We start from the raw sequence: 13,009 nt of genomic DNA on the forward strand, positions 1-13,009 counted from the left end.
ATTTTGGGAACAAAATATGTAAATACCCATTAGATGGATGTCCAAGTCTCCTATGCCATAACCAGGCTTCATGATCTATGGTTCCATGAGCCAGCATCACAGTACCGCGTTGAGTCACTTCGTCCACGTAGTACAACCCTTGGCGTTCAGTGCCACGCCCAATGATCACTCCCGTCCTGATATCCTGTAAGATACAAAAAGTAGGATGCATTAAAACCGTGCAGTTGAGCTCCTTTGTCACATGACTGATTGATAACAATTTATGTGATAACGAGGGAACATAAAGACAGTTGGAAAGTTTCATGGTTGGTGAAATTTCAATAGTTCCTCCCCCTTCAACATGCATTATTTCTCCATTAGCCGCTTGGATGTGTTTTTTTTTTTGTTTTAGACGATGAGATAATATCCGACAATTCAAATGTCATTGTGTCGGTAGCACCACAATGAAGAATCTATGATTTATCCTGCTTTCCACAATAATTTTGAGCCATATTTGCCTTCCCAACACATTTTTGGGCTGTTTTAATTGTTTTTAAATAGCCCCTCCCAATAAATTCATCAGTTGTGTTCTCAAGGGTATTTTCTACCAATTTTAAAAAACTTCGGGGAAAATATTTAGGATTCAAAAAGGAAGGGCTTGAGGAAAAATCCCCAAACCCTTTACCTGTATCATCATCATCACCATCACCATCACCATCACCATCATAATAATAATAATAATAATAATAATAATAATAATAATAATAATAATAATAATAATAATAATAATAATAATAATAACAATACCCTTAAAATGTGGCATATATCTACTATCATTGATAATTGTACTGTGGTGGAATTTCCTTGAACTCTGGATCTTTTGGTACAAGTATATCTCTTGAAAAGCTATCCATAACATTTAGAACTTCTTTAAAAATTCTACTCGCGATTTCACCGGAATGTTGAAAACACTCTTGAGTATCCCTATTAGGAGCACACTTACTAAGTACATATACAAATAAACCCACTTTCTCCCATATTGACATCCTAGTTGACCTCAAACCATACTTGTTTTCTAAAACAACACATAGTTGACGAAATATATTTTGACTCATTCTAAAGGTGTTAAAACACCGCTTTTCATGACCATTTAATAATTCATCCATCCATCTTTCTCCCGTTAAATAAGAAGTCAAACATGGTTCTTTGTATATATGATTCAAAAAATAGAAACACATGTAACCAGTTGCACATGTCACCAAATCCCAAAATTCGTCATCATTTTTCAAATACTCTTTATATTGGAGAGATTGTTGATTATATAGGAGAAGTTGTCTAAGTTGCATATCATTATTATCCATACCTGCATAGAAACAAATAAAATTTACTCTAAAACTTATAAACACAACAAAACAATTTCATAAATTTGATAACAAAAATTAATAGCATAGCATAGTTTGAAAGTTAAATATTCATAAACTTTCTTTACAAAAAACGCTACACAATCCATCATGAACATCTTCATAAGTTTGACGGCAATAAAGTAGCATAACATAATTAGAAAGTTAAGTATTCATAAACTTTCTTTACAAAAAAAAAAAAAAAAAAAAAAAAAAAGCTACACAATCCATTATGAACATCTTCATAAGTTTGATGGCAAAAAAGTAGCATAACATAGTTAGAAAGTTAAATGTTCATAAACTTTCTTTACAAAAAAAGCTACACCACCCATCATAACCATCTACATATGTTTGATGGCAAAAATATTAGCATAACATAGTTAGAAAGTTAAATGTTCATAAACTTTCTACACAAAAAACTACACCACCCATCATGATTAAAAGCTAAACAAGTTTAGCTTTTTGGATGCTTCTCATGGTCATGCAAGTACTTAATGTATCCAAGCCTACTCTCATCATCCGGTAATCCAAAAAAAAAAAAAAGATCTTTTTTAGGATCTTCAATCATTGTGCAAGCAAAGAAGAACTCGGGGGCATGGGGCTCCAAACTGGGCAAACTACACACATTTGCCAAAGCATCTTCAACACCATACTTTGTTGTACTAGCATTCATTGAATTTATCACATTCATGTTGCTATTCATCATGTTCATCATTGAAGTATTCATTTCTTGTGTTGAAGTATTCCTCTCATTAATTTGTTGCATCAAGTCACCAAGCATTTGTGACAACCCCTTCTTTTTTAGTGGAAGTCTTTGCACTCTTATAACTTTGTGATGAATCACCCTCAAAAGCCCTCTTACCTCTTCTTATGTCATCCCTCTCAACATGCGTCACTTGAGTGATATTAGTAGATGTAGGAGTAGGGGTAGGACTAGACTCTCTCCATACATCATCTCATGATGCTCCCCCATAGTAATTGTCATTACCATTATTAAGATTCATGTCATCAAGAGAAACATGCTCTCATTCCTATGAGGTGGAGAAGGAATATATACTTCTTGTTCATGTGGAGAATTGGCTACCGAACTAAACTTGTACTTTCCTTGGGCATAAGATCCAAAAATTTGATCCATTTTATTTTCAAGCTCGGGCTCAATCCCTTCATCTCGAAATGAATCAAATTTTGATTTTTCCTATAAAACAAAACACAAAATTTTTAATAGATATATCTAACTATTTAATTAAAACTAAAGTAAGTCAACTTAAAAGATAACTAACATTCATTTTCATAGCCCACCATTCATCGTTAGCACTTATAGTCCCTTTCACATGATCCCATCCTAGTCCCGTCTCTTTTGCTTTCAATTGTTTCCATAAGCTCCATCTATTTCTCATCCAATCCACCTTATTTTTGAGTTTATTTTTATCTCATGCCAACTTACTTTGGTTGTTGAACTCTAATTCAATCTTTTTCCATATCAACCTTTGAGAGGTAACTCCACATTTTCCCCCCTTACTCATTTCAACATATTGAATATAAAGGTCACAAAGTATATGTAAAGTAATTCTTTTGACCAATTAACTCTACTTCCTTGATTTTCATCTTTGTTGTCATTTTTACTTCCTTGACTTGCATCTACATTTCAGTTTTGAGTTGGTGACATCTAAACATGAAAGAATGCAAAGTAGCATTTTAGATGAACAGAATGAACCATCCACCAGCTGCAGTATGTAATAAGAAAATAACATTGACACAAGAGCCTTTTTATTTGCATTTTTTACTATGTTAGAGCTGATTTTTTTAAGCTAAAATTAGGGAATGAACCACTGACTAAAAAGTATTTTTAAGGAAATGTACTCCTTGTATGGTTATTATCATTGCAAAATAAGAACATTTGATTTCTCTTCATATTGGAGGTTTGATGGTGACTCAAATATCAAGTATACCTTCAACTCAGATGCACAAAGAATTCAGATGCCACAAAAAGCATCCATTGCTAACTCCAGTATATTTACCAAAGTATTGGGAGTTTTCAATTCTGTAATTCTTTCCCCTATTCATTAATTTGTTTCCTCTTTTTTTTTTTTTTTTTTTTTTTTCCTTCTTATCAACTCAAACTAACCGTAGGTGAAAAATGGATTATGAGATGCCTAGCTAAACTCAATACAAATACATAACACCTGGTCAGGTTGACTGGAGCAGATTGGTTTTCACCAGAAACAAACAAGTCTATAGATGAAGAAGGTAGGCTGCATTTCTGTTTTCATTCTTTTGTATCCTTCAGTGGTGGAAATCACTTAGGAATATACAAGTGAATATACAACAAAGTCGCAGGATTCAAAGCATAAAAATATCAACAAAAGAATACACTAGTAAATCGCCATTCAAAGCACCGTAAATATATAACAAAGTCACAGGATTCAAAGCACAAAAATTTCATATTCATGTAGAAAAAACACCTGGAAAACAAATCAGAAATCGCACCTCAGAAAACAAGGGATGCGTAACTCACAGAAACCCTAGGTTGAATATACGATCCACCAACCTTTTACCGGAAAGCTTGCCGGAGATAGAGGTATGCTGAGTAGCATGTGAGTAGTTTGTGGCCTGGGAGTAAACTGAGACTGAGAGAAGCAGATTTGAGATGGAGCCAAGCAGATTTGCGATGGAGAGAAGTAGATCCGAGAATGAACCAGCTTGAGATTGGGAGAAGTGATGAGAGAAATAAGGGCAAATTAGAACTTTGAAAATAAAAAAGTGAAACGCTATGCTTAAGCGCTGCTCTTAGTAGCGTGTCAAATTTGACGATTCGGATGGCAATTCGCTAAGTGAAAAAGTTATTAATCAAACATCTTCTTTAACGGTTTGACTAAGTCAAACCGCTAAAGATGGTCAAATCCACTAAAAATCAGTGAATCAGCTCCTAACTAAACAAAGCCTATATCTAAATCACATTCTTCCAAAAGGTTGAACCCCGACCCTAAAGGCCCTATATCTAAATCCCATGAACCTACTATAAGTTGTTTAAGTGATTCTAAATTTTTATCACTTATATACTTTTAAGCTTGAACACAAAAAGTCTAAACATGTTATTCTTTCATATCCCCACTCCCGTGACACGTAAAGCACAGATTGGATAGCCACATTAGAGAACCAAAAACGTTTACCATATAAGCGCTGAGAGTCAAGGAAGCTCGGAGGCACAGCAATGGCGTCCCTTTTGGAGACTCCATTTTCTTCACCTCACTCACTCTTCAACTCTCATTCTCACTCTTCTTCACACCCACAATCCCACAACCCCAACTCTCTGCAATGCTTCCCTGTCAAGCCCTTTCACTTCCCTATTCTCCGCTCTTCCTCCACCGTCTGCGCCACCGGCGGAGCAGTCGACCCTTCGCCGCCGCCGCCGCCGCCGCCTCTGTCGAACCAGGACGAGGTTTCGCTTGATGGGTCTAGTAAAGATCGGCGCAAGGTGGTCAAGTTTGCCTGGGAGAAGCTGGTTCGATGGTCTCGCTCATGGCGGTCCAAGGCCAAGACTGACGTTCTTGAACGCACTAACAAGGTCTATACACTTACTGTTATTTTATTTTTTTATTTTTTTTTCATTTTTTTTCCCCAAAGCTGTGTTAATCTTAATGCTAGCAAGTAGTAATTTGGGATTTTTAAGGTAGGATTAGTTCTAAAGCTCTCATTTTTATGTTTTACTCCTGTTTACTTGAATTGGTTTTTGCTGCTCTTTAGTTTCTGCTGCTCTTTATATGAAATTAATTAGAAATTCAGTTAAATAATCCATTGGTATCTCCGTATCTGTATATGAAGTTCTGAGAATGGTAATGCTAGAACTCAGGTAGGGCATCTCACTTTAGCAGTAGTATGCAGACGGTGTAAAATGCCTATTTTTTTTTTATTTTTTTTAGCTACGAAGGTGTGCACGGGATAAACCCGCCTTGTGACCCCTACAAAGGACCACAAAGGTGTTGCTCATAGCTGACCGCACAAGGAGATAAGACAGACTAGGTTGTCCATAGCTGACCAGCTCAAACCAAGAAAGCTATTAGGCCGCTCCCCCTAGGAGTTGAACTTGTAACCTTATGGTTATCAAGTCAAAAGTTTGATCAACTCGGCTAGGATTGCTCCAATTATCTAAGGGTGTGCATTGGGTAAGTCCCAATTTGTGACTCCAGCCAACAAAGAACCACAATGAGGTATACAACTTAGGTTGTCATTGCTGACTGACTCAAACGAAAAAGGCCAATAGGTTGCTCTCGCTTGCCGTGGAATTCGTAACCTTGTGGTTACCAAGTCAATAGCTTGGCCAACTTGGCTGGGGTTGCCCCCAATAAAATGTTTAATTAGTGCTATTGTTGCTTCAAATCTTCAATTTGGGTAAATGTTTAATTTTGTATTACTTAGAACTTTAGGTGGTGGTTCTTGGAGGTGGATCTTTTGGAACAGCTATGGCTGCCCATGTTGCAAATAGAAAGGCTGAATTGGAAGTTAATATGCTCGTACGAGATCATCGAGTTTGTGAATCCATTAATGAGAATCACTGCAATTGGTGAGTTTGTGGTTTGTGTGTCATCCCTTTTCCATATTCCGTAGCTTCATCTTTATGGTCGTTTTCTGTTCGGTTTTCTTTTGCTCCAGTAAGTATTTTCCAGAGCACAAGCTACCCGAAAACGTAATTGCAACAACTGATGCCAAGGCTGCTCTGCTTGGTGCAGATTTTTGTTTCCATGCTGTACCAGTTCAGGTAATTCAGACCATATTTTCTTTGGTACTTCGTTTCCCTAGATTTTATGAAATTATGTTGGATAACCTCGTAACCTTAGAGTTCAAAGACATGGGTATCTGCAAAAAGAGAAATTTAAACTAAAGTTTCTTCTTCTTTAGCTTGTTTATGCTGTCTAGTTTGACCTCACGACCAAAGAATGCCACTTATTTGCAGTTCAGCTCGGTATTCCTTGAGGATATTGCAATGCATGTTGATCCGAGCTTGCCATTTATATCTCTCAGCAAGGGTTTAGAGCTCAATACATTAAGAACAATGTCTCAGATAATCCCCCGAGCTCTAAGAAGTCCTCGACAGCCCTATGTTGTTCTATCTGGACCTTCTTTCGCACTCGAGTTGATGAACACGTTACCAACAGGTTATTTATTTAATCTTCATAGCATATACTTCGTGCACTAGATTAAGTTTGTTAGTGATCAAAATCATTCCCCGTAACTATGCAGCAATGGTGGTAGCGTCTAAAGACAAAAAAGTTGCGAATGCAGTTCAGCAACTTCTGGCCTCGAGAAACCTGAGAATCAATACATCAAGGTTGTTCTTCTAATCCTTATCCTATACTGGTCTTTTTTCGGCCTAGCAGCAATTAGCATGTGACCTATGGTCTGGCTCTGATACTAAATTGAAACATGTACTCCATCTCAACTAAAAGCCTAAGCTGATAGTTGGATTGCACATTAATGGTTATATGCTCAACAAGAGATTCGAGGCTCGAGCTGTTAAAATATGTATGCACTTAAGTGCTTTCTTGTAACACCGAAGCTTCAGTGATGTTACAGGGATTGAGATTGCAGGTGCGCTGAAGAATGTACTAGCAATCGCAGCCGGTATTGTGGAAGGATTGAATCTCGGGAACAACTCCATGGCTGCTCTCGTAGCACAAGGGTGCTCTGAAATTCGATGGTTGGCGACAAAGGTTGGTGGAATCTTTCTATGATTCTTTACTGTTTAAGGAAAGTTTTAGTTCGTGGGTTAACATTGTTATCTCGGTGACATCAAAACCATGAACAATGATTATCAGAAAGTGATTGTTGTATTGCTGTTTTTGTTCCACTAAAGATGGGTGGAAAGTCGACTACATTAACGGGGCTTTCAGGGACGGGGGACATCATGCTCACGTGTTTTGTGAATCTTTCAAGAAACAGAACTGTTGGGGTTCGTCTTGGATCGGGAGAAAAGCTTGAAGACATACTTGGTTCTATGAACCAGGTTAGTGAAAAATGAAAATTGTCTCGCGGTTTCTTGTGTGGAACTGTCCCGGGGTTTCTTTCACCCGAAATGGTTTGTGTTTTTTAAGGTGGCCGAAGGTATATCAACAGCGGGAGCTGTGATTGCGCTAGCGCAAAAATACAAGGTCAAAATGCCGGTTTTGACAGCAGTTGCCCGGATTATTGACAATGAACTCACACCAACTAAAGCTGTTTTTGAATTGATGAATCTCCCCCAGGTAAATTTTGGGTCCCAAATATTCCAATGTTGTTTTTTTTACTGTCTGTCTGTGATATTATTGCCTTTTGGTTTACAGGTTGAAGAAGTTTAGAGATTTGGATAAGTTGCAGAGAAGAGGATAAATCCTCAAAGTCATATGTTTTAATATTATACATCATTGTTTGTTATTAGATTGTGCTGCCAAGTAGAGTAGTCCCATACTATAAAGTTTTCCTTTTTTTTTTTTTTTTTTTTTTTTTTGGTTTGGGGGTGTTCTTTTGCCCTCTTTCACATATTTATATCCTACAAAAAAAGCTGGAAAAAGACTTGATGTTGTATTTAATCCTCTCACTCACTTGACGTGTAAGAAAAATTGGGAAAACGAAAAAAGTCTTGTGGGGAGGTTTGCTCTTATTTGTGTTCTATGAAGCACTAATAACATTTTGAGAATGTTTTTCTATAAGTTTTTTTTTTTTTTGGGTCCCTAATTATTATTTTTTCTACATTTCATCTCATGATTTTAAATTCTTGTCAAATTTAGTTTCTTCAACCTAATTTTCAATTTTCGGTAACCAAATTGTAGGCAAATAATTTATTTTAAATGGTAGAACTATTACTTTTGGTCCTTCCCTAAAGAAGGTAATAAAGAGAACAATTTTTAACTTTTAAGATAAATTGGCAATAACTAAAAATTAAGACAAAAACTAAATGTGACAAAGATTTAAAAATGGGAAAATGGCACTTTTTACCCCTGAGTTATATACTTATAGCACTTTTTTCCCCTCAATTATTTAGGTAATCACATTAGCCCCCTCAATTATTCTAAAAGTGGTGCTTTTTCTCCCTGATATATTAAATTGACATTTATATCCTTAAAGTAAACATTTTATTTATTTTACTACTCTAACAAATTATTGCGTATACGTAAGGATGACCACGGTTCGATTTGAATTGAACCGGATACTAAAGCAATCGAATTAATAGTTTACGGTTATAATTCAGATCTAGAACCCAATATTTAAATGTCAATTTATTAAAATTATGTATCAAAAAAATTGAATCTTGAACCGTGAACCGGCGGTTCCGGATCTGATTCGCGATTTTGAACCGTCTTTATTTTAAAATTTTATTTTTTATTTTAAAATAGTCTAAATTCAACAATAAATGTATTTTATTTTTTCAGTTCGGAACATGAACCGTCCGTTCTGGTTCACGATTTTAATAAACTCTAAATATCGAATTTCGATTCTAAATTGTAATTGGAATATTTCGGTTTGGTTGCTATAGTGTTTGTTTAGTTTGAACCAAATTATGGTCATAATTTGTTGGAGAAAAAAATAAATTAAATATTTAGTTTAAGGGTAAATATGTCCATTTAACATTTCAGGGGGGAAAACAGCCACTTCAATAATTTAGGGGAACTAAATGCTATAGATATATAACTCAAGGGGGAAAGTGCCATTTTCCCTTTAAAAATTATGAAACCAAATGTGAAAAACTAATAATTAGAGACTAAATGTCAAAATAATCTCATGGTTTTGGGAACAAAAGTGGAAGAAACACTTTTTCTAATTAAAAAAAAAAAATCAAAATGCATTTTAAAAAAACCGTAAACAATTCTATCCGATGAAAAATTAAACCATAAATTAACCTAAAGGCTCTCAAAAGAAACCAAGAATTTAAAAATATTGATTGAATATTAAACAAGAGAAGGATGAGGAATACAGCCTTCTTAGCATATTACAATACCTTTTACTCACTTTAAGAAAGGCAGATAACAGTCAATAGCAGCAGAGAGGCATAACGAATTTGGATGACATATAAACAATGAGTTATATGCAACCAGTGCAAAAAAGAATGAAAGTTTGACACAGAAAACTAAGACATTTCATATCTTGGGTCATTTTAACTGGAAATTGTCAGAAGAGGGAGAGAAGAAAATGTACAACAGTCTAATTCTTTTTTGTGCTTTTACATCCTGGGTTGATTCTTTGAGCGCCCAGTTTGGAAGCAGCAGGTTTATTTCGCCATCGCCCAACCCAACAGATGGTATGCAATGGATCCGCAGAGATCACCCCAGAGAAAACAAAACAAATTTCAACAGTATATAGAAATTATGAGAAGAGCGATAGAACCACTGTATTTGTGCCAAAAAATTAAAAACACCTATTCAAATCTTCTCTAGACGCAATCAACACAAACTCAATATCTTTATCAAGATAGTAGAATTTCATGAAACTTTTCGATACAGTAGGCCGTTGAGAACTGACGGCATCCCGCAATTCCCCAAGTGTTGCACCCACCGCTAAATAGATTGTCAAAACATCATTTTGATAAAACACCTTAATTTCACGAGGCTCAACTTCCCATGCACCGCCTCCGACGGGGAGTGGGACAACCCCGATTTGGGGTGCTCCTGCACCGCCGGGGAGCAGAGGGATATTGGCGACAACCCCGAATGGGAAAAATACGTCGTTGTCGACATTCCACATGTCGTTTGCACGGCCAACAGGTGGGACATTGTCTGCACCGCCTCCGCCGGGGTAAGTGGGGCAACCCCGAAATGAAAGATTTGGACGCCACCAATACCTACGGACAGTTGGGTGAACTCAACATGGTGGACTGTCCCCTGAACCGGAAGCATAGATGCCACCAATACCGCAACTCTGGGTGAACACAAAGTGGACCGTACATGCTCTGATACCACTCTGATACCATGTTATAAATTAAGATTGGGTTAGGGTCACTCAACTGGCTATATTTGGGAGCAACAGGTTTACTCAACCCTCGCCAACCCAACAGATAGTCTTGCTGCAATGGAGCCGCAGAGATCATCCAAGAGAAAACAAAACAAAAATTTCAATAGTACAAAGAATTTTGAGTATACCTTATCAATGGTATGAGAGGAGTGATAGAACCACTGTATTTGCGCCGAAAAATTGAAAACACCTATTCAAATCATCTTCACACGCAATCAACACAAACTCAATATCTTACTCAAGACAGTAGAATTTCATGAAAGTTTTCGGTACAGTAGGCCATAGAGCACTTACGGCATCCCTCAATTCCTCAAGTGTTGCAACGTTCGCTAAATTGATTATAAAAATAGCACTTTGATGAAACACCTTAATATCACGAGGCCCAACTTCCCCTGCTCCGCCATCAAGTGGGACATTGTCTGCACCGCATCCAAGGGTGGAAGTGGGACAACCCCGATTTTATAACTAAATTTGTAAGAAATAACTATGAAAACCTTATATTTTATAACTAAATTACGAACCCTAGGAGGCGCCTAACGTTTTTTGCAACATTGAATTCAAGATAGTAGAATTTCATGAAAGTTTTCGGCACAGTAGGTTGTCGAGCACTGACTCATCCCTCAATTTCCCAAGTGTTGCACCGGCCGCTAAATTGATTGTCAAAACATCACCTTGATGAAACACCTTAATTTCACAAGGCCCAACTTCCCCTGCACCGCAAACATGTGAGACATTGTCTGCACCGCCTCGGACGGATGGAAGTGGGGCAAACCCCATTTGGGGTGTTCCTGCACCGCCGGGGGTGTGGAGGGGATTCATCGCAACGCCGAATGGGAAAAAATTCGTCGTTGTCGACATTCCACAGGTCGTTTGCACCGCCAATAGGTTGGACATTGTCTGCACCGCCTCCGCCGTGGGTTAGTGAGGAAACCCCGAAATGAAAGCTCTGGACGCCACCAATACCTATGGACATATGGTTAGGTATAACCTCAGATTTTAAGCTCGAATACTCAAATACTTGCAACAAGTAGAAGACTGAGTAAGTAGGAACTTAAGATTTCAAAAATCATAAACCAATTACATGACCTTTGTCCAATAAATTGTGTAAAACAACAGTTTAAAATTGCATGCATGCATCAATCGTAAACAAAGACCTTCATACCACAAAGATATTTGCAAAGGATGATCGGAGATTCAAACATCTCTACTACTCCGAGCGACATCTCGCCATAAAATTTGATAGAACCATAGATGAATAAATGTTGAGCTCTGAAATTAAGAACCGTGTAATCTAGAATTGAAATAGCAATGGATTTTTGATGAAGTGATCAAGGGCATATGTGTCATTTTCCTTAACATAGTTAGTTATAACCGTTCAATGTAATAAAAGCTCTCTGCTCATTATTCAGCAGTGTATCTTGTTTCATTCTATATCACCATAAACTCCAGCTTTGTCTCTCTCAATTCACTCATACTTTGTTCTCATCTTGCTTGATTCTAATGTGATCATAGTCAGTTCATCATGGTATCAGAGCTCCGTCGAACCTACGTCGCAGCTGTGGTGATGGATACAACTGGAGACAACAATCCAATGGAACATGCAGGAGGTTCTTCGAATAAGACAACAACGAACCATAGCCAGCGAAATGAAGAATTTGACGATCTTCTGTAACTGCATGTCACAGAGAACCCTAATTTGAGCCTCGTTTCACCATTTGGAAGCTTAACAGAAATTCTTTGGATTCTATGATATGTTTCAAAATAATCTAGAGAGGAGGTGATATGATCTGTTACTCCAGAGTCTAGTATCCAAATTATGTGTTAATTTAAGACAACATTAACATGAGGATAGGGAATAGCTCTACTTTCATCATGCATTCACATAGACTCTTTGAAGTTTGGCTTGATTCTAGGGGTGGTTACTGTCACAGCAGCATTGCTTGAGGCTTGATTCCCTTTGTTTTGATTCTGCAAGATAAACAATAGCTTTTGGAATTGGTCAGGGGATATACCTATATCACCTGTTTGGCTCACAGAGGGCATTAGATGAATGTTGCATGTCCTGAAATTGCTTATTCTTTGATTTTTAACCTACAACCCATCCAGGAAGATACCCATGTTTCTTGTAGCAGTTTTCAATTGTGTGGCCAGTCATCCCACATAAGGTGCATTTAGGTATGTTCTTTCCCCCATAATTGGTGAACCTCTTCTTCTTGTTGAATGTTGAAGCTGCCACAACAGGTTGTTCCTCTTCTATTTGGTTCTGAATAACATTATACTAGACAAGATCACTACATTTTTTATTGAGTGATCCTCTAATCTTCCTCTCCACTTTCAAAGTCATGTTGAGCACCTTCTCTATATCCGGAATGGGATCCGTGACTAGGACTCCAGATTTAATGATTTCATACTCCTCGTTCAAGCCTTCTAGGAACCGGATGATCAGATCCTCTTCTTTCTGCTTCTGCATTCTGCTCACAAGAGTACATGAACACCTTGGCACACACTCACATAACAGCAAGGGCCTCAATGAATTCATCTGTTGCCATAGGACGTTAGTTTTGGTGAAGTACTCGTTTACAGTCATACTGCATTGAACGGTTCTAAAGATCTCGTTCTGAATCTCAACGATCCTATGAGGATCTGACTGC

The 13,009-nt window shown here is 37.3% G+C and overlaps 1 protein-coding gene across 1 annotated transcript; it reads left to right on the forward strand.

Moving 5' to 3' along the window:
* Nucleotides 1-4,561: 4,561 nt before the first annotated feature.
* On the forward strand, nucleotides 4,562-8,087 carry LOC109179302 (glycerol-3-phosphate dehydrogenase [NAD(+)] 2, chloroplastic). Its single transcript, XM_019328806.1, has 9 exons — nucleotides 4,562-4,944; nucleotides 5,804-5,940; nucleotides 6,030-6,135; nucleotides 6,331-6,532; nucleotides 6,618-6,705; nucleotides 6,940-7,087; nucleotides 7,231-7,380; nucleotides 7,469-7,618; nucleotides 7,697-8,087. Exons 1-9 carry the CDS (start codon nucleotides 4,591-4,593, stop codon nucleotides 7,709-7,711), a joined length of 1,350 nt encoding a protein of 449 aa, XP_019184351.1. The 5' UTR covers nucleotides 4,562-4,590; the 3' UTR covers nucleotides 7,712-8,087.
* The last annotated feature ends 4,922 nt before the right edge of the window (nucleotides 8,088-13,009 follow it).

Source organism: Ipomoea nil, unplaced genomic scaffold (assembly GCF_001879475.1).
Source record: "Ipomoea nil cultivar Tokyo-kokei standard unplaced genomic scaffold, Asagao_1.1 scaffold0900, whole genome shotgun sequence".
In the NCBI taxonomy this organism is placed as follows: Eukaryota; Viridiplantae; Streptophyta; class Magnoliopsida; order Solanales; family Convolvulaceae; genus Ipomoea; species Ipomoea nil.